Source organism: Microcebus murinus, chromosome 10 (genome assembly GCF_040939455.1).
Source record: "Microcebus murinus isolate Inina chromosome 10, M.murinus_Inina_mat1.0, whole genome shotgun sequence".
Classification (NCBI taxonomy): domain Eukaryota; kingdom Metazoa; phylum Chordata; class Mammalia; order Primates; family Cheirogaleidae; genus Microcebus; species Microcebus murinus.
Window position 1 is genome coordinate 21,807,283 of NC_134113.1, and position 24,508 is coordinate 21,831,790.

General features: G+C 38.2%; 1 protein-coding gene across 20 annotated transcripts in view; it reads left to right on the forward strand.

Annotated features, from left to right (window-relative positions):
* Positions 1-24,508, forward strand: part of ANKS1B (ankyrin repeat and sterile alpha motif domain containing 1B) — a 1,022,908-nt gene that overhangs the window by 951,332 nt on the left and 47,068 nt on the right. For 8 of the 20 annotated variants that reach the window (XM_012787601.3, XM_012787603.3, XM_012787606.3 and 5 more), the window contains 3 exons: positions 7,414-7,488; positions 14,109-14,237; positions 16,178-16,249. In XM_012787601.3, the coding sequence (XP_012643055.1) occupies positions 7,414-7,488; positions 14,109-14,237; positions 16,178-16,249 (276 nt within the window). The remainder of the gene's footprint in view (positions 1-7,413; positions 7,489-14,108; positions 14,238-16,177; positions 16,250-24,508) is intronic. The other 12 variants (XM_020287904.2, XM_012787604.3, XM_012787612.3 and 9 more) reach the window with 2 other exon arrangements.

The window sequence follows — 24,508 nt, forward strand, 5'->3', positions numbered from 1 at the left end:
ACTCCTCCCACTGTTGGTAGGTTGGTTAACTCTGATGCCAGCAATGGCGGGTCACACATGCAGATGCTGGAGGAACAACTGTCAGCCTGGCTCTTCCCTCCCAGCAGGTGATTACTGATCTGTACAAGAATCTTCCCCATAGACACAGGGGAAGGTCACAGTCATGAAGTTTTAGGAGAACTGCTCTTCAGAAAGCTGGAGAAATGGTAGGAAGCAGCATTTTCTTGAGTCCAGCATTTCCTGCACATAAAATAATTGGTCGGAAACCTTTTATAAAAAGGGTCAGTGGAGCCTTCGTAACTTTTTGTCTCACACTTTAGAACTAGAAAGAAATAGACACGGGCACTGCACTTGAGAAGCAGACCGTGTAGTTGAAGGGACGAATATCTAAATTACATGCCACTGTTACAGGGTCAAGTATGTATCTCGAAACTTACCCAGGAGGAGAGAAGGAGGATGATTCCTCGGTCTACAACAGTGGGATGGGAGAAAGATCAGAGGCTGGCCTGCGGCCTCCAGGGAACTCAAGAGAAACAAAAGGTTCTGATCTTCTGATTTCCAGGCACGGTTCAGTTAGTGCCCACAAAAGAGAAGCTGGGAAGCTGTCACTGCTGGAAGAAAAAAATGCATACAAGGTGTTGGGTGCATTACTCCTTGACGGCTCTGAATTTGCTCGACTCCAAATTTGACAGATCTCATCTTGTCTAAGTCTCTGCTCAAAGAGCCTCTGAGTTTGCTGGCTACTGACCAAGGCTTTCTTTCTTAGCATGCCCTTTTTTCTTCTGCCTTTGAAGCTGTTTTGTTTGCTCTTCAGGTTTGTTTTCATTTTATTTCAGAACTATCATCCCAGAGAAGGAATGCACTTCATTATTCCTTTTGCTTTCACTCTGAACCTTTCTCATTTCTCGTTGTATTCTTTCTGGTCAATTTCCGAACACCCCGAAGTGTTGGAAGTATTATGACAAACATAAGGGAGAAACAGAGGAAAAGTGTTTTTGTTTTTGTTTTTTTTTCCCAGGGCTCAAACAAAGCAGAAAATTTCATCTCTCATGGAATCTGACTGGAGGGCTCTATTCATGAAAGTTTCTTTATTAAACTAGCTAGACAACATCAGCAGACTCCCGGAAGGCTTCCAGAGCCTAATTGGTGTGTTGAATAGATGGAGCTGTCATCAGCTTGCTCTGTTCTGAGACCCCGCATCTGTCTCTCAATCCCAGTGGACCCCACTGCTTCTGACAGTGGGGAATGGATCGTGCCCATAACAATTCCCACCCTATAAACATGGATTAAAAGTAGGGCTGATTCCTACTCACTTTGTGACCCATGCCTTGCACACAATAGATGACCAATAGCTATTTTTGAATGACTGCCAGGGTGTTGGGGAGACTAGTTCTTATGCTCTAAACTTTTCTCACAGTTTAAATTTCTACTGGAAAGAAGAATCCTTTCACAGTGTGGAAAGCATGGACTTCATTTGGATTTAATATTGCTGGGGAGCTTGGGGAAGGCATCTCTGAGAAGGTGACATTAGTGTAGAACCTGGAGGAAGTGAGGGACCCGGTCCTGCAGTGTCTGGGGGCAGAAGGAGAATACAGCAGAGGCTTTAAAACAAGAGTGTGCTTTGCTGTCTGGACCCAAGGGAGCGAAAGGAAGTGTGGCAGGAGAGGAAAGCAGAAAGGAAAAGCAGAGCCTGGAGAACCTTGCAGGCTGTCGTTAGGATTTTGAATTTTCTTCTGGGTTGAATGGAGCCGAGTGGCATGGTCTGGCTTTCCTTTTAAATGAGTCATTTTGGCTGTTGTATGGAGAACAGACAGTAAGGGAAGATGAAAGCAGTGAGACCAGTTAGGAAGCCAATGGAATAATCTAAGTGAGCAAAGGGAGTGGCTTGGACCAGGTAGCAACAGAAGAGTGAAACGATTTTAGAAGCAGATTCAGTGGGCTTTGCTGCTGGATTGAATGCAGAAGGAAGGAAAGAGAAAGGATAGTTCCAGCATTTTGAGACTGAGCAGCTGGGAGAAGGGGGCTGCCCTTTGCTGACAGAAGAAAGCTATGTTATAGGGAAGGCGAGGTAACCAGGAGCTTGGTTTGGGGCATTTAATTTAAGATTGAGATGCCTATTAAACATCACAGTAGAGGTGTCAGGTTGGCAGCTGGATGTCCAAGTCTGGGGTTTAGGAGAGAAGTCTGTGCTGGAGATAGAAATTTAGGAGTCAAGGCTGGATGAGACCACCTACTATAGCCAAGAAGGATGGAGGGTTGACGCTCCAGGGATGATCAGGTAAGAGGAACCAGCAAAAGAGGCTATGAAATGGGAGGAGTGATCAAGGTGTCAGATAGGTTAAGGAAACTGAAAAGTTGTTTCTGTTGCAGTAGGCCAGGCTCAGGTGAGGACAGGAAAAGAGAAAGAGGACACACCAGTCAGGGAGCTTTGCTTAAAGTCCAGAAATTGAACAGGAGATTGAGGATGATGTTGCATCAAGGAAAGTTTGCTTTTAATGGAAGATGTTATAGCACTTTTCAAGAATGCTCCAATAAAGAGAGCAAAGCAGATGATGAAGCAGAAAGAATTTATTGTAAACTATGGATTATTACCAACTGAGCAGCAGAGAAGTCCATTTTTAGGAGGAAAACTTTGGAAATTGGTAATATCCTTTTTATTTTGTGATCAGATTTGAATGCAATTGCGTTGTGTTTTCTGAACTGAAGTCATGGTAATCTGCAGTACAAGATGGTAACAAGAACAAGATATGAGCCGGGCGCGGTGGCTCACGCCTGTAATCCTAGCACTCTGGGAGGCTGAGGCGGGCGGATTGCTCGAGGTCAGGAGTTCGAAACCAGCCTGAGCAAGAGCGAGACCCCGTCTCTACTATAAATAGAAAGAAATTAATTGGCCAACTAATATATATATAAAAAAAAATTAGCCGGGCATGGTGGCGCATGCCTGTAGTCCCAGCTACTCGGGAGGCTGAGGCAGCAGGATTGCTTGAGCCCAGGAGTTTGAGGTTGCTGTGAGCTAGGCTGACGCCACGGCACTCACTCTAGCCTGGGCAACAAGGGAGACTCTGTCTCAAAAAAAAAAAAATAAAAAAAAAAAAAAAAAAAAAAAAAAAAAAGAACAAGATATGTGTTGTATGTTAAGAAAACAGTTCCAGAGTCAAGGGAGAGGTATGAACTAAAGGTAAAATGATACACCTTCAAATGTGTGTTGACTTCATCATCAAAGAAGTAAACGTTAAATTATTAAAAATATCTCAGTTGTAAGTCTACTCTATCTTTATATAACCCCCATATGTTTGGATTTCATAGTGATTCAGGCTCAGAAAAACTAAATTAGCCTTTGCAGTATATGTGGATAAGGAACTGAGAGAAAATGAATAAGCAAATGAAGTTGCAAAGGGGTGATTAACTTTCTTTTATAGAATTGTTTCCAAGCTGTCTGCAAGCAGCCTTTTGGCATATAGGTGCACTAATGACAAATGTTCCTTCTCTCTCCAGCAAAGTTGGCATCCCATTTTCAGCATTTATCAGGAAAAATGAAGACTTTTCTAGCAAGAAGTCTTCAAGATCAATTTCTGATGCATTTTACCAGAAGTGTGTTGGCAGCCACATAGTTTATGAAAGGCACAGTGGCACCAGTAAAGCAGACCAATTACAAATGATCACAAATAACAATAGTGACCGATGTTTGTGTAGCAGTGCTTTGCCATTTACCAAGAACTTTTGAATACATTGCATGATTCCATTCATATAGCAAATATGTTTGAGGTCCTTCTGTGTTCTAGGCCCCAGAAATATAGCTGTGAAAAAGTTTCCTCTCTCAGGAAGCTTGACATGAGCTACGTAGCAACCTGGTGAAATAAGTAGGGCAGATACTATTATTCTTCTTCTTTACAGATGAAGACATTCTAACACTTAATTAAAGCTTAGATTTAAATCACTACTTTTCTAGGAATTTTGGCCCTGGATGAAATTTTATCACTGCTCTTCTATTTTCCTTCTCAGAACTTTTCAAGACTCAGTATTTCAATACATGTTGTACTCCAACATATGGTCTTCGTAAATATAATGAATTTCTGCAGTGGAAACTCCCTTGTATTTAAAAAAAACTCATTCCAGCACCCAGTCTATACCCCTATATCTAAAAGAAGAGCCATCTCATAAGATGAATACACCATTTATAGCTGGTCCACCCTAAGTTGCTGCTCTATGAAACTGATGAATTATTTACTGCCAATAGAATTACTATGATACCTGGAATGTATCAGCTTTAAAAAAAAAAAAAATAACCTCCATAACTAAAACACGGTTAACTGTCTTTATTTTAAACTCTGTTTTAAAATTCTGACTTTTTACCATTTGCGCTGACTCACACGATTACAGTCATGTTTTGATTAATGATGAGGATATATTCTGAGAAATGTTTCGTCATGCAATTTCATCTCTGTGCAAACATCACAGAGTATACTTATAGAAATCTAGATGGTATAGCCTACCACACACTTAGCCTATATGATGTAGCCTATTGCTCCCAGGCTACAAACCTGTACGGCATGTTACTGTACTGGATACTGTAGGCAGTCAGAACACAATGGTAAGTATTTTCATACCCATGCATATCTAAACATAGAAAAGGTACAGTAAAAATACTGGGTTATAATCTTACGACACCACCATAAGGTATTCAGTCTGTTCTTGACCAAAATGTCGTGAAACAGTACATAACTATGTTATAAATTATAGAGGTTTTACATTTTTTAGTTTAAAACATAACTTATACATGGAAAATATTTATTATAATGTCTGTAAAAATGTGTATAAGCCGTGTATGAACTCTCTGCCGTGTATATGACTAGAGGTGGGTTCTTTTCTCTTCACTGAGAAAATTTTTATATGAATTTGTTAAAATGAAACAAGTATGGCACAAGATCCTCTCTTCCCTCATTAACTCTGGTGATTTGGTGTGAGTGTTGGAAGATATTTGTGCAACAGTACACTGAGTGGGAATTTTCTTGTAGGAACTAAGCACAGCACACTCCAAAGCACTCACACAGGCACGCAGGAGAGCCTAGGCCAGGGCTCCTGCTACACAGAGCACGTAGGTGGCCACATTAGTGGTAGCTGAAAAGCAGTGCCAGCCATCAGAGAGAATTCAGCGCAGCCAGGCAAGAAAGAGGTTCTCGTCCTTCTCCCAGACCCTCTTCCCCAACTAAGCACATGAAGGAGGTAGAGGTTGGGGTGGGGAACACCTGAGATGGACCATGCCACCCCACCCTCCCTCCTCCTAGGAAAAGACACAAGACCAGCCAAGTCTCTCTAACCCATCTCAGATTCCTTAAGCCCCAAAACTGGTGCATGATGAGGGAAGGAAGAGTTTGAGTCAGATATGAGATTGGATTTTATACAAAATGGATTCTTTGTGACTCGAAGTGACCAAGAAGTTATGCAGTTTGTCCAAAATGTGGAGTGGCCTGGTGTCCATCATGGCGGGGAGACTGGGCATGGCGAGTCTCATTGGGAGTAACGATTGGAAAACAATAAAATTTTTAATTGTTTGAACCCCTGTAGAATTGAGGCTGTTCTATGAACTGGTTGCATTGAAGTACACTTGTTTCGGGATCAGTAAAACGAGGTCCATGTGTCTGGAGCTGCCCTCTGCCTTCCAGTGGCATCAGTACAGGGCTCACACGCCTTCCTTGCCATCCCAGCAGGCTGACACCTTGTGCCACTCCTCGGTGTGGCCTGAGCAAGCCACCTAACCTCTCTGAATGTCTGTGTCTTCATCTGTCAGATGACAGGTGGTCCCTGGGTTATTACTAGCTCTGGAAAGTTGTAGAAGATGTGATTTGTGTAAAAGAATTAGCTCAGGACTGTGGGTGAGAGTGCTGAACAGGTTAGGGGGACTGTAGAAATACATTTGGCTCCAGTTAAGATGGTAATCCAACTAAGGCATGGAGTTGGTATATTTAAGTCAGGCAAGCCACTGGAGACAAGGGGTGGGGGTTAATGGGCCCAAGACTTTACTGACTAGAGAATTAATTTTTGAGAGGAAGATCCTCCCCCTGTGGATAAAGTAGCATGAAGATTATTAGAGAGGGGACTGAGAACAGCAGAGCTGCTCAAAATCGGAGGTAGTCAGTAGTGACTTTGGTCAGACCCTGGGGACCTGACTTCCCTAACATACTGCCAGTTTCCTGACAGTCTGTCCCCAGCAAGCCATCCAGATGACAGAAGGGGTAGAAAGCAAAGGTGCAAGTACATGAGGAAATGCTGTTGTACTTAAATAGAGAGATGTTAAATTTCTCGTGAGCATTCCTGGGAGGGTGGCGTGGGGAAACTTTTTCCTAGGAATAAGCTTTCTTTTCCATAACGTGTTTGCTGATGATACTGTTCTTTGCTGGGTTTCTAAACCATACTGTGGTTGTGTGCTTATCTCCTCCCTGGGATGATCTTTGTACGGTCAGCTTATGGACTCTGGGCTTGCTCAGGGTGCTTGCTGAATGAGTTCAGGCACTCTGCCATTTTCTGTGATTCAATTCCACGATGTCTTTTAGAACAATGACATGTAGGAAAAGAACTCTGCAAAGGTCAAGCCAAGTCGGTTTATTTGGTGGTTTATGCTGTTACTCCTGGGAGGGGTGGTTGCTGGTTAGTTCAATGTTTCGTTCTGAGCGAACATGATTGCTGTAGGTTGTCAATGATGTGTGGTGGAGAGCCAGAATTACAGAGCTGATTGATTAAACTCACAAATGCTGTTCTCAGAAACTGAATTTCCCTGAGCCCAACATTCCACTGCTCCAGCCTCCTTTCTGCCTCCTCCACCACCATTCCGGGAAGAAGTGCTGGGTAGCAAATCGACACTTCTTTTGTTAACTACAGAGGTTTGCCCCTGAGAATGCTGGGGGCATAAGTATCTTCTGGGTTTATCAAATGAAGCAATGACTCAATAAGAAATGTCATTTTATTGCTTTGTTTGCTCTTGGTCATTGAAGATAAGAAAATAAAAAATTTTGACTTATGTTAAAGGTTTTCTCCCATCTTTCTTGAAGTTAATGAAAATATTTATCCTCCAAAAGTACCGACATGAAGAGGGAAGGTATTTCCATTCTTTTTGGCAAATGTAAAATACAGTTTGCTTTTTCCAGGGTGTGTATTTATTGGTAATGTCCCTTGCCGTAACGCTAATGCATAAACGATCTTTTTTATTCCAGCCAACCCAAAATGTTTTTAAGCAAAATGAATGACTTGGAAGTAGTCAATTATGAAACCTTGGGCATCCTAAAAGGTTTTTTGAGGTTTTTTTTTAATGTGATTCTTTGCATTTTATTATTTTCCTCTTTCCCTTCCTGGATGCTACCTTGGTAGCTGCCATGTTTTAAATATTGACAAGATAAGATAGTTTTCTGTTTATATCAGCAGTCGTCTGTCTGTGAAATATGGACCAATCAGAATGCTGGATTTCCTTTCTCAGCGATCCATCAGGTTCATAATGTAAGGTTACAAATGGTTATTTTCTCCTCCTGAATTTGCGCTTTGTGATGTGTTGCAAAGTATTGTCAACAGCTATAGGTACTGTGTCCTGGCAATGCAGAAATCTGTAATGTCTCTTGATTCCTGAGATTCTTTGTCTACTATACTTCATTTACTGTGCCTCGTGACTAGTTGATGTGCAAACATTGTTCTAAAATGAAAAGCATATTTGGTTTTAAAGTCTGCAGTTAAAATCTGTCCCATGTGAGTTTTGGTTTTCATTCCAGGCATCTGTGTTAACTTGCTTTTACAGGAAAAAGGAAAAGGGTAAATTGATACCGATATATATAAAATAACATGTACATATCAGTGTTATTCCTCCCCATTTTGTACTTCTTCATGTCCATGGGCTATTCAACCTTTTGTGTCTAATGATTCTCAAAGATTCATGTGCTTTACTTGTGAGAAATATTTGAGTATGATTTGCATGATATTCTGTATACATTTTATGCAAATGTGGGAGGAAGCTAAGCCGGAAAGGCACTGTTACAGCTACAAAGTGGTTCTCAGCCTTTTTCCATTTGACAATACCGAATTGATCCTTGAAATGTGTGTGAAATTGTGACCCATTTTACTCTGAGCTGCTTAATACTCAAATGTTCACATTTCACCTTTGCATATTTTAGCAAAAATCCTTTTCATTTGGAAAGCAAACATTTGAATGTTTGGGTTTTTTATGTCTTGTATTTTAAAAGACAATTCTATTTTCACATCCTGTTAAATTTTCCCCATTGGACAGCCTGCTGTCTGAGAGGTTGGGACGTTTGGTTGAGAATCACTGAGCAAGAATTCTCAGGGTGGCATGTGAAGGGATGTCTCACGGGCATTGTCATGAAGTGCCTTTGGGACGATGCTGCAGCAGGTACATCCGTCCTCCTATGCATGGGACTTTTGGCTCCAAGGACTGTGGTGTCTGTACATTGCCTGGTGCTGATGCTCACATGGTCTAGCAGTTCCTCCTGAACCCATAAATGCTAACTGAAGCTTCTATGTGTTCAGAAGTGGCCATCTCTGCTCTTTGTCATCAAAAGGAAAAAAAAAAAAATCAGATAACCAACTGCATTTGACCATACTAGCATTCTTTATTCTTGAAGATTTTTTTAAAAGAACAACTGCAGCATCCTGCTTTCAGATGTGCGTGTTTGTAGGAGGCCCTTTCTTTACATTCACATCCAAATATATGTATAATACATATTTGTAAACATACAGCTGTATGTAGCATTCTTCAAAGCCTTAGAGGTTTCCAAGTGTAAATGTTATCACGTATATCTTATGTATGTTTGGGTAGCCTATCTCTGAAATTTGTCAGAATCATTGAAAATAAAACCTTAAAGTAACAATTGTCATTTTAAAACCATTTTAGTTTTCTTTTGTTAAGTGTTCTGAAGAAATAGAGAATAATGTTTGTTAATATTCAGATCTAAATTTACAAGCAGGTGGGCAGGAGAAGTTCCTAGTAGAAAAGATTTAAAAGCTTCTATTTAAAAAATCAATTAAATCCTAATTTTAAAAAAATTTTAAAAGAATAACACAAGGCTTGGAAAATACCGTGCCTTTCTGTTAGTGTTAGAAAACTAAGTCATATTCATGGCTTCTAATTATTTACTGGCATCCTGGGAAACTTTTTTCTCAAGAAGAAAATAAGAATATAAAGAATGCTTTTCCCTTTTTATCCTCAGAGCATATAGAATATGTAAAATTCAGCTTCCCTTTGGGGGAGAGACAGTACATGGTGTGATCTATTTTAGAGTTTGCCTTAGGTGTCTTGTGCCTGTGACCTAAAAACCTCCAGCTATTTGCCACTTTTTGAAATAATGCAAAGTTTAAAAGCTGCATTTTGAAATCTGCTATCCAGTTGAGATTTTGTGAATTTCTTTTATGTTTTATAGCTAAATTCAGTTAATGGTTTTAGATTTTTCAGCTGGTGGTGTAATAGAATGTTTAATTTAATTACATTATATTAGATGTGGCCCAATTATAGCCCTTTAATCTCAGCCAGATCATGAGTTTATAGTTGGCAGTTGCTAAATACCTGTTAAACAAAATCAACTCTCCATTTAAAATTCTAACCTCAAATTATGTTTTTCTTTTATGTTAGAAGGTTAGTTTTTATTTGCGTTTGAAGAGATAGTGAATGGTGTGGATTTTCCTTTGTTTAATTAATGTCCTTTAGTATGTTTATGAAAACCTGAAAAAGCCTTACAGCATACATATAAAAAAATAATAAATGCCAAGTAAGTGAGGTTTTTAAGCCATGGCAAAATTCTTGAGATATTAAGATTATTCAAATACATGAACCTAAAGGAAAGATTTTCTGTAAGTATTTAAAGCACTAAAGAAATAGCCTGAAGACATTTATTAGGAGTACCTTGAATCATTTTAATTTCTCACTACCAGTGATAGCTTAAAATAGGACAGAATTCTTTACTAAACTTTTCCTACTACATCTAATTAAATATTATTACATCATTATTACCTATGTTTAGATCTACTTTTCATTAAAGATAAGCCTTGATTCTGGCTAGGCATGGTGGCTTACTCCCATAATCCCAGCACTCTTGGAGGCTGGGGTGGGAGGATTGCTTGAGGCCAGGAATTTGAGGCCCACCTGGGCAACATAGCAAGACCCCATCTCTACAAAAAAATAAAAAATAAATTAGCCAGGTGTGGTGGTATGCACCTATAGTCTTAGCTGCTCTGGAGGCTCTGGTGGGAGGATCACTTGAGCCCAGGAGTTCAAGGCTGCAGTGAGCTATGATCGGGCCACTATACTCCAGTCTGAGTGAACGAATGGGACCCTGTCTCTTAAAAAGAAAAAGAAAAATAGGTAAGCTTTGATTATAAACCATGAACAGTTATTGAAGTAAAAGCTTCTTAGTTCTGTTAGATTGTTATTCAATATTTAACAGGCATTTTTTAAGTGGGAAATTATTAAATGTAATTAAAAATTTTTGCCTAAGGAAATACACGTATTATGTAGACATGAATGTATTATTAAACAAGACCTAAAACTGTACTTCAGGATTCAAAATTATTTTATGTATGAGGCAAAAATCTTAATTTATTTTTTGGCCTCTTCTGCCACTGCATTTAGTAACTACTCTACCTAATTCCTCCATAGCTCATTCCTGCTGTAATTCAGCCTCCAGGAGGGTTGAGACCTAAGACACCTTTGTTCTCTGAACTCTTTTGTTTTTACTGGCAGTCAACCAGGTAAAGCTGAATCCTAGCCAAGGGCCAAGGTCATACCTGTTCTTTACAGTAGTGTCATGTTAAGTCCAGTTGTTGGAGTCCATCCATTCCCATTAAATTAATTCCAAAGTGAAGTACCACATCTACTGATTGTCTTCTAAATATTATTAGAACTAAGGCTAAAAAGAGAGAGAGGGCAAGAAGAAATTGATGAATTTCCAAGAAGAAAAGAAATGTATTTTTTTTTTATAAATTCAATCTTAAGAACCTTTTTCCCTCTGTTTGAAAACAAATTTCTGGAAATAGCACTAAATATGACAAAACTCAGTGTCTCTTTCCAGAAAGATAGATTCAGTCCCTATCGAAAATTTTAAAATATTTGGACTGGAGCAATGTTTCAAGGCCACAAAGAAAATGAAGTAAGGATTATCTTTCTCTTCCCTGTAATTATCTCCTTCCATAGCACCCAGGGAAGGTCCTATCAAATCACTCTGGATTCAAAGCAGGTGCTTAGTGATTTCTGGACAAAGTAGAGTCATAGGAGAGCAGATGATGGTGCTGTCTAAACAGAGTTAAATGGATGTGCCATGAATTTATTTAAGTGGCAATCAAATAAGAGATCTCAATGATTTCCAGACTGAGGTGGTATGTGCTGGGGCTTGTTATCCCCTAAATGGCTGCTACAACTTATGTGGATGATGTAAATATTTGGATCAGCATTTGGCTGTAATTCTGGCTTTCAAGTGTATGGAACTCACATTAAAACTTACATATAAAAGTGTGTGAGTTAACTGAACCGTCAGAGAATGAGTTTGCCTATGATTTGCATGCTTAATGTACTAACACGTGACAATGTCCCCATGACCCCAGCTTTACTCCCCCATGCCCTGCCCCAGCCCTATTCCCGGCCCTGCCCTGCAACCCATGGCACCCCCAGCTCATGCCATGTTCAGACTCTTTTGAAAACTGCCTGTTGAGCTTGGCCAAGGTACACCTCTGCTAAACGGTAATAGGGCTAACATGAAGATCTGATGCTTGGTTTGCCTTGTCACATCAGCAGACACTGGATTGAAGGATCTTTTGAAGTCAACCAGCTCCTCCTTTTGTATCATTCCACGGAGTTGCGTGCCAACTTGTTGTTCCGTCACCAGTGTTACCTGTGACTTAAATGTACAATACCTGTTTGCTATGTTGTTGTTGCTTTATCGAGGGTGGGGGAGAAGGGGGGAGAAGGGCGTGGGAAGTTTAATGGGGGAGATTAGAAGATGATTTGCAAGATTTGGGTAGAGCTTTTATTTAAGAACCCATAGCTGCATGTTTCCAGAACTTAAAGCTATTACCACTTAAAGGTTACTACCCTGCATGTCAAAATAATATTGAAATTCACATATCCCACGTTTTGAATTGTATAAAGTTTTTTGAGAGCAAATCATAGCCAGTTGAAATAAAGACTGGAGAGATAACAAAGGTCCAGACATTTGAGAGAGAAGGAAAAGGAAAAATGAAACTAGGAAGCCAGAGAAAACCTTAATCCTAAAATTCATTGCAGTCAGTTATTGCTTTTACAAAATAAAAATTCTTATAAATATAAAGAGAATAACTCAGGAATGAGTCAGGGATGGGTCATAAAACAGACAAAAATGCTAAAAATATTACAGATAAAGGTTTAACAATACCAACAGGCAGGGAAAAGGGGATCAAGCAATACACAAGCAAGTTAGAAACTAGAGCAAAACTAGCATGGATCGTAGCTCAGAACAGGGCGTGAGAGAAGAGCCAGAGCAGTTCAACTGTCATCCACTACAGTGAGAAGCTAAGAAACAGCACGATGCTAACTTTGCTCTTCCGGCAATTATTTGGAAGAGACCCATCACAAAGAGAAAAGCTTCAGTCTCTCTACTGTTATGAAAAGCAATGTGCATTACTGAAGTCCTCTAGATAGGGCTTTCTACCATTGGCAGCTGCCTCCTACTGCATCTAATGTAAGTCCAAACCACACAGAGAACATTGGAATGCTCGTCTTCTTCACAACACACACAGCTTATTTAAACCCTTCCTGGAGAACTATGATTTTTAACCTTTTGGGATGTCTAGATCCTTTCAAAGAATTTAATGAAAATCTATGGACTCCCTTTCCCTTCCAAAGCATACACCTGCATCCAAACTTTTGCCTTCTTGTCCTGGATTCCTTGAAAATCCTTTTAAGATATCCTACAGTATGTCAGCCCATTTGCTAGTACGTCTATGGAACTTGTTCTCGAACCAAGATTTTATTAGGTTTTGGAGTTCATGAGACCATTTTATACTCCTTCAACCCCTGAAAAGTAATTTCTCATAATTCCATATAAGACCAGCCAAATATAGGTTAGAAAAGAGCAGCTTTGGAAATCTGCCTATTATCTAGTGCTAGTTATGTCCATTTGAGAACTGAGAACTGAATTTTGAAAACTCAGAATCTTCACCAGGAAAAAGGGTAAGAACTCTCCCATGCATAATATGTAAACCAGAGTAGAGCCCAGAAAAGACCTGCTGACACAGGCCTTTGACTTTATAGACACTCACACTTCATAGTCATAAAACAAGTCGAGGCTAACCTCATGGGAAGTGATAAATGATGGGATGTCCTTCTGTTTTAGATCTGTGTCATGGAAATATATATGATACGCGATCATATGTAAATGTGCTTGTGTTTATGAGTCAGAATTCTCAACTACAAGCATACGCACATCAAACTTGGCATTCAAATGTTTAGTCTTCATCGATGTTTTAGGTTTTCTGAGGAAGGCAGCTGAATACATCCAAGACAGTCACAGTGGCATTGAATCAATACAATTGAATAATTCAGATGAGAAAAACTAGTTGTCACCCATTAGTAAATTTTTCTTCACAAATTTTGTTTAGTATCATGCTTACAGCACCATTTTCCCTGAGATTTAAATTATGCAGAGTACATGCTACATGTCACTTTTGGAAACTGAAATTTATAGAACTATGTATTCTGAATGTAAAAGCAATTCAAACTAAAAATTCCAGTCAAGTTTTAAAAAATTATTTTAAAGATTGTGTGTTCTTTGTCGTAACAGGAAATTACGAATTAGTAAATCATTCGCTAATAACTTCATGTTTTATTTTAAAATTACCTAGCTTAGGGTATCATTCTAAGCATGGAATAATTAAACTTCACACCTCAAAAATTAACTCGGCTTTGGGAAATCTGATGCTAATACATGTGAAAACATAATAACCCATAAAAGTATTTATATATATAAAATACACTCAAATGCATTTGCACAGTTACAGCACACATGTATAGGGTGAACTCAGGGTAGATACAGGGAATGAACTTGGCTTACTGCTCATATTGCCTCTAGAATAAATGTCATTTTCAGACAGGGGACTGGGGAGAGCCTTCTATTACCTTGCGACCTCCAAATGAAGCCACAGCCTCAACTCCAGTACAGTACTGGCAGCATCACCCCGAAAAGCTCATCTTCCAGTCGTGTGATTACAAAGCTTTTGTAAGTTACCCTGAATTCAGTATTTGAGTACCAGTGGGGATAGAGCTTGTGTTTGGGGTTTCTTTACGTTTATATTGAAAATATACCAAAATGTACTTCACTGAAATTCCTAAAGTGTTCCCCCCCCCACTTTCCCTTTCCTTCCAAGAGCAAGTTCAAATAACTAGAGCTTTAAAAAGCTTTTAATCGTATAAGCTTAAGGTCTGTTTTGCCTTATTCTTATATAGTTGTGTGTTTTAAAAGACGTGAGATAAAGCACGATCTTAAAATGGAAATGAGGGTAAATGAGCACATTATATACATCTCCACTCACCAAACATCAGGTCTCAAAACACTGGGTCTACCACTTGATATAAATACCAGATTCTTTTCATTGTCATCAGTACGATTATCCCGGTTTGCATTTTTGGTTGTTTACTAGGGGAGAGCGAATCGTTATACTTAGGTGAGAATTGTGAATAATATGAACAGGTGAATGTTCAAAGTCTACTGTAGGCTTTGGGTCAGGTGGTGGTTGTCATGACTACAGCAGAAAAAGTGGCTGAACCCCCAGCAACTCATTGAAACTGCCTCTCTTGAAAAGAAATGTCTCAATTAGGGGGAACTTTCCTGATAACTTAAAAGATAAGGATTTCACTGAACGATAATTAAGTGTCACCTTAATTTGATTAAGATGTGGGCCTTGTGGTCATCTCATAGCACATAGGCTTTTTTAAATTTTTTTTTTTTATTTTGTGCTTTCAGCCCCTCTTTTACTGTTTCCTTATTTTGCAGCATTGGATTTATTTCAATACTATTGCCCCAAAACTGTAGGGTTGAAATGCTTTCTTCCTCTAAAACTCAACCCCCAAATCCCTGAGCCTTTCTAACATGCCTTTCTCAAGGCCCCCGACCACGCCTGTGCTGTTGTGCCTTTGGGTGCACGAGCTCTGCAGGCCTTCCCTGGGCTGAGACCGGTGATGCCCACCGCCACTTCTGCAAGTCCCAGGATGTTTGCCAGTCATGTCAGGGACTGTCCTTCAAATCTCTTCTAAAATAATTATTTTTTAATTCACTTTTAAAAAGACGTATAGAGCTTTTTTTTATAGAAGGGAAATTAGGGAGGGGGTAAAAATGGCAAAGCGAAGGAACCCTATTAAAGCTTCAAAAGGTTGAAGAGGAGTCAATTGACAGAAAGGCAAAACAGACATTCGCCCCCGGCCGGAAGCTGGAGCGTGAGCGGTGTTTTGTAGCAGGGTGGTACAGTACTGGATCCCATCTAACAACAAAGTGGTGGGTAATTCCTGGGAGGAGACTTTCTCATCCTTCTTTGGTCTCCATCCGACTCTCCAAGTGTCACTTTGCACCAGGGACTCAGCTCTCTCCCCTGAGAAACAACTGAGAATGACACTTTCCCTCCCTGCACCCTCCCATCCCCTTCTCAGGTGGATCAACCATAGGGCACGCAGCTGTGAATGAAAATGGTCCAAAACTGCATCTCCGCCTAAGAACAGCCTAACGTTAATTACCTATGCAGCAGAATAAGCCCAAATGGGGGACATGTTGCTTAGCTTCTCAGCTGTCTCATACAACCCTGTAATTACATAGATAGTAGTGTGATTTATTTTTGCAGACATTGCTGCCTCAAAAAAGGGGAAAACATTTTTAGATGCCCCCATTTTGCAGTTAAATATGATTTGAAAGATGGCATCTTTAGAAGATGCTGCAGTTTGATTATAAAGAGCAATTACAGCCCCCAGAACTTATGGTTAATTCTGCTGCATTCTCCCTATGAATGCATTTATTTGTTAGGATTAGTTACTGTTAGTTTTCAAAAGTTATGCAACAACTTACAGCCAGGAAACCTAGCAAGTAATACTTCCACAGTTTGTTTTAAAATCATTACTCATACTCTCTTTTTCATAAATCATTGATTTTTTTTTTTCTTTTTTGTATTTTAGTATTTAGGTTCTATGCTGATAAAAGAGCTTAGGGGAACAGAATCAACCCAAGATGCTTGTGCAAAAATGCGGGTAAGTTTGCCAAACTATTTTATTTCTAGTAGCTGAAATACTAAATACTGGGTATGGATACAAATTGCCACCTTTCAAATTACTATTTTCTTCATCTGTTGGTCTGCTGAATCACATTGGTGTTACATAAAAAGGTGTTTTGACTTTGTGCATGTTTGTGCTTGAGCTTTTCTCATTGTAGTTTGACTTAATGTATATTTGCTATATTTATACCACAGTACATTTGCTCTTAATTATTTTTAAAGATTTAAAATTAATTATATTTATAGATATTAATCATTCTCCAGATTAGGAGAAAAATGATCTTTGGTTTATTACCAGAAAAATGTTTTAAGTACTCACATGACAGTCTGAGAAAATTTACTGAAAAACCACTAATTAACTAAAAATTGTCAAAAGCAGAAGTATTGGGAGCATATTATACAAGGCTAATAATATTCTTTATGAGACTTCTTGATTATTCAGTTTTTCAAAATATAAGAAAAACATTCAACTAACTCTGAGTGGAATGAACCATTTAAGAACAAATGTTGACAAAAAATGGCAATCCCAATGTCTGTGATTAGATGGCTACTGGATTCCTAATAGTCTATTTTCGCCAGGGCAAATGTCACTCCTAGTGTAGATTCACTTGAGATTTTCCTTTTGTGTCCCTTATTCTCGCTTCCTCCCTAACAGATGTACAGAGGATGTGCTGATATCTGACTGATAGTACAAATAAAGAATATCATACTTATTCAATGTATAATAGCAACTAACCAAAGTCAAATCATTAGCAAGTGAACCCTAACTTTTATTTGTGGCCTGTATGTCTCATCATTTTTTTTTATACAAGCAGCTTTTGGTATAAAATATTTAAAAGCATGTAATTGTGCTATTAAGAGTTATAGAGGTAAACATGAAATATCCATTGCTTATGGAAAGCTAAATATGTGTGAATCTGCATGCATTTGAAACCTCGGTATGTAATCGCTAATTTAATATTTTGAACAATTCACTAGCAAAAATACTGAGTCTATTTGATGGAGAGTTATACAGTTCTTCAATTGTCAGTATCAGTGAGTTTTTATCCTAGGCACTGTCTTTAGATGAAAAATGCCCTGACAATGTGTCAGAAACACATTGTAAGTTCTAGTTCTGCTGCTGCTTATTTGCCTTGAGTCATTTTTATTCAAAATAATAAAATGATAGCTGCTAACATTTGCTGAGTAATGACAATGCACCCTAGTACAATTATTATCCCCATTTTACAGATGAAGAAACTGAGGCTTAGAGAGGTTAAATAACTTACCCAAGGTCACAGAGGGAATAATTTGCCAATGTGGGACTGGAACTCAGCTCTGTCTGGCTCCAAAGCCCAAGATTTTAACTGCTGCATTCCCCTGCTTCTCCTGAGCTTCTGTTTTCTTACCTAGAAAATGAGAACATTGGACTAGAGATACACTTTAGAGTTCTTCCTGGTTTTATAATTCTGGGAATTTTGTTTTCTAAATATTTATCTGACCTAACTTGCATCACCAATGAACAAGAAGAAAATGGGAACATTTTTAATCATCAAGCCTCATAATAATTGTGTACATATTATTATCTAAGAAATTAATTTGGCATCTCTGGTTTAATACTATTAACTAAATTACCTGAGTCCAGCTACTTCAGTGTTGTAATCAGCATAAATGTTGCATAGTGCATGTAGCACCATTTGAAATACAGCAGATCTGTGATTTGAATTTCAGTCAATTTCTCGAAATTGAGTGGATCTGAAATTACATCCAGATAGCAATAGAAAAGCCATTTTAATAGTCTCAGTAGAGAATAATTTAGTTAAATACTCGTCTGTTGCTTATAATGAAACAGGGAAAAAAAACATATATTTAGAATCCATTCTTCTGTTTTGGGGGGCATTTTTCTGGTTTGCTGCCCTTGGTGTTTAAGTAGTTTACATGAAAATAGAAATGTTATTGCTTCTTAGACTATCATAAACCCTTATTTCCCATCTTGATTAAATAAATCTTGGTCCACCATACAATAGCTAAAGCTGCATTCACTGCATTCACCAGAGCCTTTCAAAACCAGAAGTGCAGGTTTGATCTGTTATCTGAGGCTATTATATTGTGAATTAGAACTTTCACCAACTAAAGGTGGTGTGGATCTCAACTTGCAGTTAATTTTCAGTTTGAGCCCAAGGTTGCTGTTTTCTCTGTTTTCAACCTGGTGGCATTTCAGCCTTTAAAAGTCCCAGTATAATCAAGTCTCCCCATGGATAAAACCTTAGGACACAAATGACCTTAAAAGTTGACATATAGTAGTAATATTAATAGGCCAGAGTATTGAAGATTAAAACATTACCTAGTTTTCTCTTTTAATTGAAGAAAAGAAATTTTCAGTTCAAGAGTATGCATTTTAGCCACAATTAAAATTTTATGTGCATTAGTTCACTCAATCCATGAAGTAGGTATTGCTATTGTCCCCACTTCACATGGGTAAACAAAGGCCACACAAATTAGAGTTTAGGTCCAGGGGAAAAAATCTTAAGATGAAAAATCTTAAGATGGCATACAAATGTTTATATTTAGAACATCTCTCTTCATAATTGCCAAAACGAGGAAGCAACCAAGTTGTCCTTCAATAGGTGAATGGATACATAAACTGTGGTACATCCAGACAGTGGAATATTTGTTTAATATTTGTGTAACTTGGTCACACAAGAAGCTGGTATGGAGCCAGGACTTGAACCCCAAAAGTCTACTCCACCACCCACCCTGTGAATCCCCAGGCTGGACCACCTCTCTAATATGTCTGTGAGAACACTTATTGTCCTGGGTTTTAAAATAGCTTCCAAGGTGGGTCATTTATGTTTCTAAGGAATAACTTTAGGGACCTTCAATGTGTCTATAAGATTAGTATTGGCTAAATTAAACCATTATGGTACAGATACTATTCAGGTATAGTAATTTGGGATGCATTCCAATGTGTTAAACTAAAATTTAAAAAGAGTTTTTATTGCATCCTTAGCAACTATAAAATGTTTTTTCCAGAGCACTTATTTTAACACATTGACTTTCGCCCCAGCAGAAATCAAACACAGTTTTCCCTCCTGAGAAACATGTGGAGTGTTCGGTAGTCACAACTGGTTCATTTCTAAGTTTATCCAATCCTGTTCATTCATCTGAGGTCCTCTCCAGTTCTGAAATAAAGATAATTGTATGCTAATTTTCTCATGTTTTATTAAATACACACATTATTTCAACTAAAAATATGCCATAATACCATATGTTAGGTGATAATTTAATTCACTTCATTCTGCACTATGAAATCATTTCTCTCTTGGTTTGCTCAGGTTCACCAGATTTTCCCACTTCTAACTGTGTTAAGATTTTTCTTTTAATAATAGACTTTATTTTAGTAGACTTTTTTTAGAGCAGAAAAATTGAGCAGAGGGTACAGAGATGTCCTGTATACCTTATTCTACCCCCACAGAGTCCCCCTCAGTACCAGTATCCCCCCCAGAGTGGGGCAGTTGTAACCACTGATGAACCCACATGGACACATTGTCACCCAGAGTCCACAGGTGACATTTGACTTCACACTGGTGGTGTACGTTGTGTGGGTTTGGTCAAATTAGTAATGACCTGTATCCACCAATATAGTATCACACAGAATAGTTTCTTTACTCCCCTATAATCGTTTATTTATTTATTTTTTTGAGCAGTTTCAGGCTTACAGAAAAGTTGAGCACAAATTACAGAGTTCCTTATACACTCCCTCTACCACAACCACCTCACAGTTTCCCTTATTAATATCTCACATTAGTGTGGTCCCTTTGTCATAATTATGAACCAATATTGAGACATTTTTATTAACTAAAGTCTGTGGTTTACATTAGAGCAGATTCTTTGTGTGGGACAGTGTTTGACAAATGCATAAAGTCACGTGTCCACCGTTACCATCATACATGCCCTAAAAAACCCATGTGCTCTACCTTCTCCCCCCCATCCCTCTCAACCCTAGCAACCACTGATCTTTTTATTGCCTCTATAGTTGTGCCCTTTTCAGAACATCATATAGTTGGAATCATATAATATGTAGACTTTTCAGACTGACATCTTTACTTAGCAATATGCACTTGAGGTTCTTCCATGTCTTTTCATGGCTTGATAGCTCATTTCTTTTTAGTGCTGAATACTATTCCATTGTCTGGATGTGCCACAGTTTATGTATCCATTCACCTATTGAAGGACATCTTGGTTGCTTCCCCATTTTTGGCAATTATGAAGAGAGATGCTCTAACTATAAACATTTGTATGCCACCTTAAGATTTTTCATCTTAAGAATTTTTTCCCCTGGATCTAAACCCTAAATAATTCCCCTCCTAATATTATCTTCTGAATTGCACTTAGTGAAGAAGAGTCAATAGGAATTTGCATTAAACCCTGATAATTTTTTTTATAAAGTAAAGTTTCAATTTTGTGCCTTATCTTTTGGAGTTGTCTGTAATAAAATCCTGAAATTAGTTTTGATATGGAAGCATACTTTTAGGTAGAATGATTTCTATGAATTCCTTTGCTCCTTGATAGTATAGCTTAGCTGCTAATTTCCTTTACTGTGACAGCTTTATGGACATTTCTATTTAAAATTAAAACCTAAAGACATATATTAGTAATGCGTGAAGAATTGTAAGAGACATCTATCTAATCTGAACATATTCATTTAGTGCTGCCTTATATGTTACTGATTAGGTTTTCCCTACCAGGAATTAAATCTGTGCTCAGAGACAGTCTTCGTTTCTGAAATGATTCCTGAGGGGGGATGCATTAGCTGTGGGATCTTGAATATGATACTCCTGCACCCCTTACATCCTGGAACCTTCTTTCTAACCTACCTTACATCATACTGTGTAAACATTTGGTCACTCATACCCTGCCTTGAATTACAGCAACTATGTGTACTGTATCCCCAGCACCTGCTCTATAGGAGCTATAATATCTTATAAGGTTGTGATGGTTAATAAAAATAGAGCATGTAAAGTGCCTAGGTCAGTAATAGCTAAAATATGTTGGCCTTTTCCTCCAAATGTTTGAAAAATGAGTAAATTCGTGGATATATTTGCCTTGGATTATTTCATTTGTTTTTCCCCAACAACAAAGCTGGTGTCCTGCTCATTATCCTGGTCTTCTATGTATACAATATGTTAAGAGAGTATCTAAAGCCTTAGGAATCCTATACTTTTATTTCCAGTTTTTAAAGGCCATTGCCAAAAGGGGGAAAAAAATGAAGGAAGGAAGTGTAGATAGAGATGGTATATATAATTTTGCAGTTTTATAATTTGTTCCTAAAATGATTAAGAGTTGTCTCTTTTAAATAATATGTCCACAGAACTGAATTTTACAAAGTAATAAATATGTTGTCTTGACTTTTCGGTGGGTTTATTTATTTGTTTGTTGGTAGTTGATGTTGTTATTGTGATAGGAATAACTCCCACTTTGAAGATTCCAAGACATACAGTGTTTGGTGAAGTGAAGGACATGCTCTGGCCAGATGACGTTCTTCTATTCAATTTTGCCTCCCTGGGCTTACACACACCCTAGCTCCCAGCCCTGAATTTTGCCCCAGGGTTTAATTATCACTAATACACAGTACTCCATCACTTCCCTAATTAAATATACCATTAGAAAACATCTGCTACTGTAAGACATAAGCCATTATATTCAATTCAGTACTCTCTGCAATCCTACCTCCTCTAATCCCATAGTTGGCAGTATTATTCATGCTCAAAGGTATTTATGCTTAAAGAAATTACTTTAAAAAAAAAAGAAAAATTGGATTATTTGTGTTTTTACTATTGAGTTGTTTGAGTTCCTTATGTAGTCTGGATATTAACTCTTGTCAGATATATAGTTTGCAAATATTTTCTCCCATTCTGTAGGTTGTCTCTTCACTCTGTTGATTGTTTCCTTTGCTGTGCAGAAGCTTTTTAGTTGGATGTAATCCCGTTGTCTATTTTTGCTTTTGTTGCCTGTGCTTTTGGAGTCATATCTAAGAAATTCTTGACTAGTCCAATGTCACGGAGTGTTTCCTGTATGTTTTTCTCTACTAGTTTCATAGCTTCAGGTCTTACATGTAAGTCTTTAATCCATTTTGAACTGACAAATAATCCAATTAAAAAAATAGGAAAAGGGCCTGAATAGACATTTCTCCAAAAAAGACTACAGATGACCAACATATATATGAAAAAATACTCGGCATTACTAATCATCAAGGACAAGCAAATCAAAATCACAATGAAATATCACTTTACTCCATTTAGAATGGCTATTATCAAAAAGACAAAAGATAACAAGCATTGGCAAGGATATAGAGAAAAGGGAAGCTTTGTATGCTGTTGGTGGGAATGTGAATTAGTACAGCCATTGTGGAAAACAGTATGGAGGTTCCTCAAAAAATTAAAAAATAGAACTATCATATGATCCAGCAATCCCACTGCTGAATATATATATATATATACACACACACACAAAGAAAATGACATTAGTATGTCAAAGAGATATCTGCACGCTCATGTTTAATGCAGCACTATTCACAGTAGCCAAGATATAGAATTAACCTAAGTGTCCATCAAGGGATAAATGGATTTAAAAAATATGGTGTGTATATACATACAATGGCACATTATTCAGCCATAAAATAAATTAAATCCTCTTATTTGTGAAAACATGGATGAACCTGGAAGATATTGTTAAGTGAAAAAAAAGCCAGACACAGAAAGCCAAATGCTGCATGATCTTACTCATATATGTAATTTTAAAAGTTGATATTATGCCGGGCGCTGTGGCTCACGCCTGTAATCCTAGCTCTTGGGAGGCCGAGGCAGGCGGATTGCTCAAGGTCAGGAGTTCAAAACCAGCCTGAGCAAGAGCGAGACCCCGTCTCTACTATAAATAGAAAGAAATTAATTGGCCAACTGATATATATATAAAAAATTAGCCGGGCATAGTGGCGCATGCCTGTAGTCCCAGCTACGCGGGAGGCTGAGGCAGAAGGATCACTGGAGCCCAGGAGTTTGAGGTTGCTGTGAGCTAGGCTGACGCCACGGCACTCACTCTAGCCTGGACAACAAAGCGAGACTCTGTCTCAAAAAAAAAAAAAAAAAAAAAGTTGATATTATATGAGTAGAGAATAAAATAGTTACCGGAGACAGGGAAGGGTTGGGGAGAGGAGGGAGTAGGGAGAGACTGGTCAATGGGTACTAAGTTACAAGTAGGAGGAATAAGTTCCAGTATCCTAGTGTGCCATAGGATGCCTATAGTTAACAATACTGTATTGTATATTTCAGAATAGCTAGAAGAGGATTTTGCATGTTCTGACTATAAAGAAATGATAAATGTTTGAGGTGATGGATATGCTAATTATCCTGATGTATCATTATACAATGTATATAGGATGTATGAAAACATCACATTGTACCCCTTAAATATGTACAATTGTTATGTCAGTTAAAATTTTTAAAAACCAAATAATACCCCCCTCAAAAAAAGAAAAAGAAATATGTGTTTTCAACTAGGATAAGGTGGAAATCTGCCTTTCTGAGGTAAGAAAGGAAATATTTTAAGATTATTCTTAAGTCAAGAATAAGCAAATCTAGTATATTTAAGTTTTGGAACCTTTATTTCCCAAAAGGTCTAGGTAGTTTCATCATAGTTCTCATTGAATCTATTTCCCTTAACTTGTATGATTTGTGAACTTTCAATCTGAACGCACTTCTAAAGTATGAGTTTTCAAATATACAGATTTCCAAATAATAATCTGTGCCTTGGTTGAAGTATGAAGAGTATCTTTTCTTTTTTCTGAGCATCCCTCCTCAGAATAGCAGTAACAGCTAAAACGTGTTGATGTTTACTACATAGTAGGCACTAAATTATCTTGTGTAATTCTCACAACAGCTCTACAAAGTAGATGCTATATTACTATCCCCATTTTACAGATGAGGTAACTAAGGCAGAGAGAGGTTAAGATCCTTGCCACACAGCCAGGAAAGGATGGAACTAAGCCAGGAATCCAAACATACCTTCCTGTGCCCTTATTTGCTGCACTACCTACTTCTCCCTCCTCCTCGAGGCAGGAGCTCATCAGCGGGTCCCCTCATAAATTAGGATGACCACACACACATCAGAAAAACCCTCAGGTTGCACTTACAAGTGATAGATTCAAACATTCAATGTTTTTTTTTTTTTTAACACATTAACAATTGGCTTTCTTACCTAA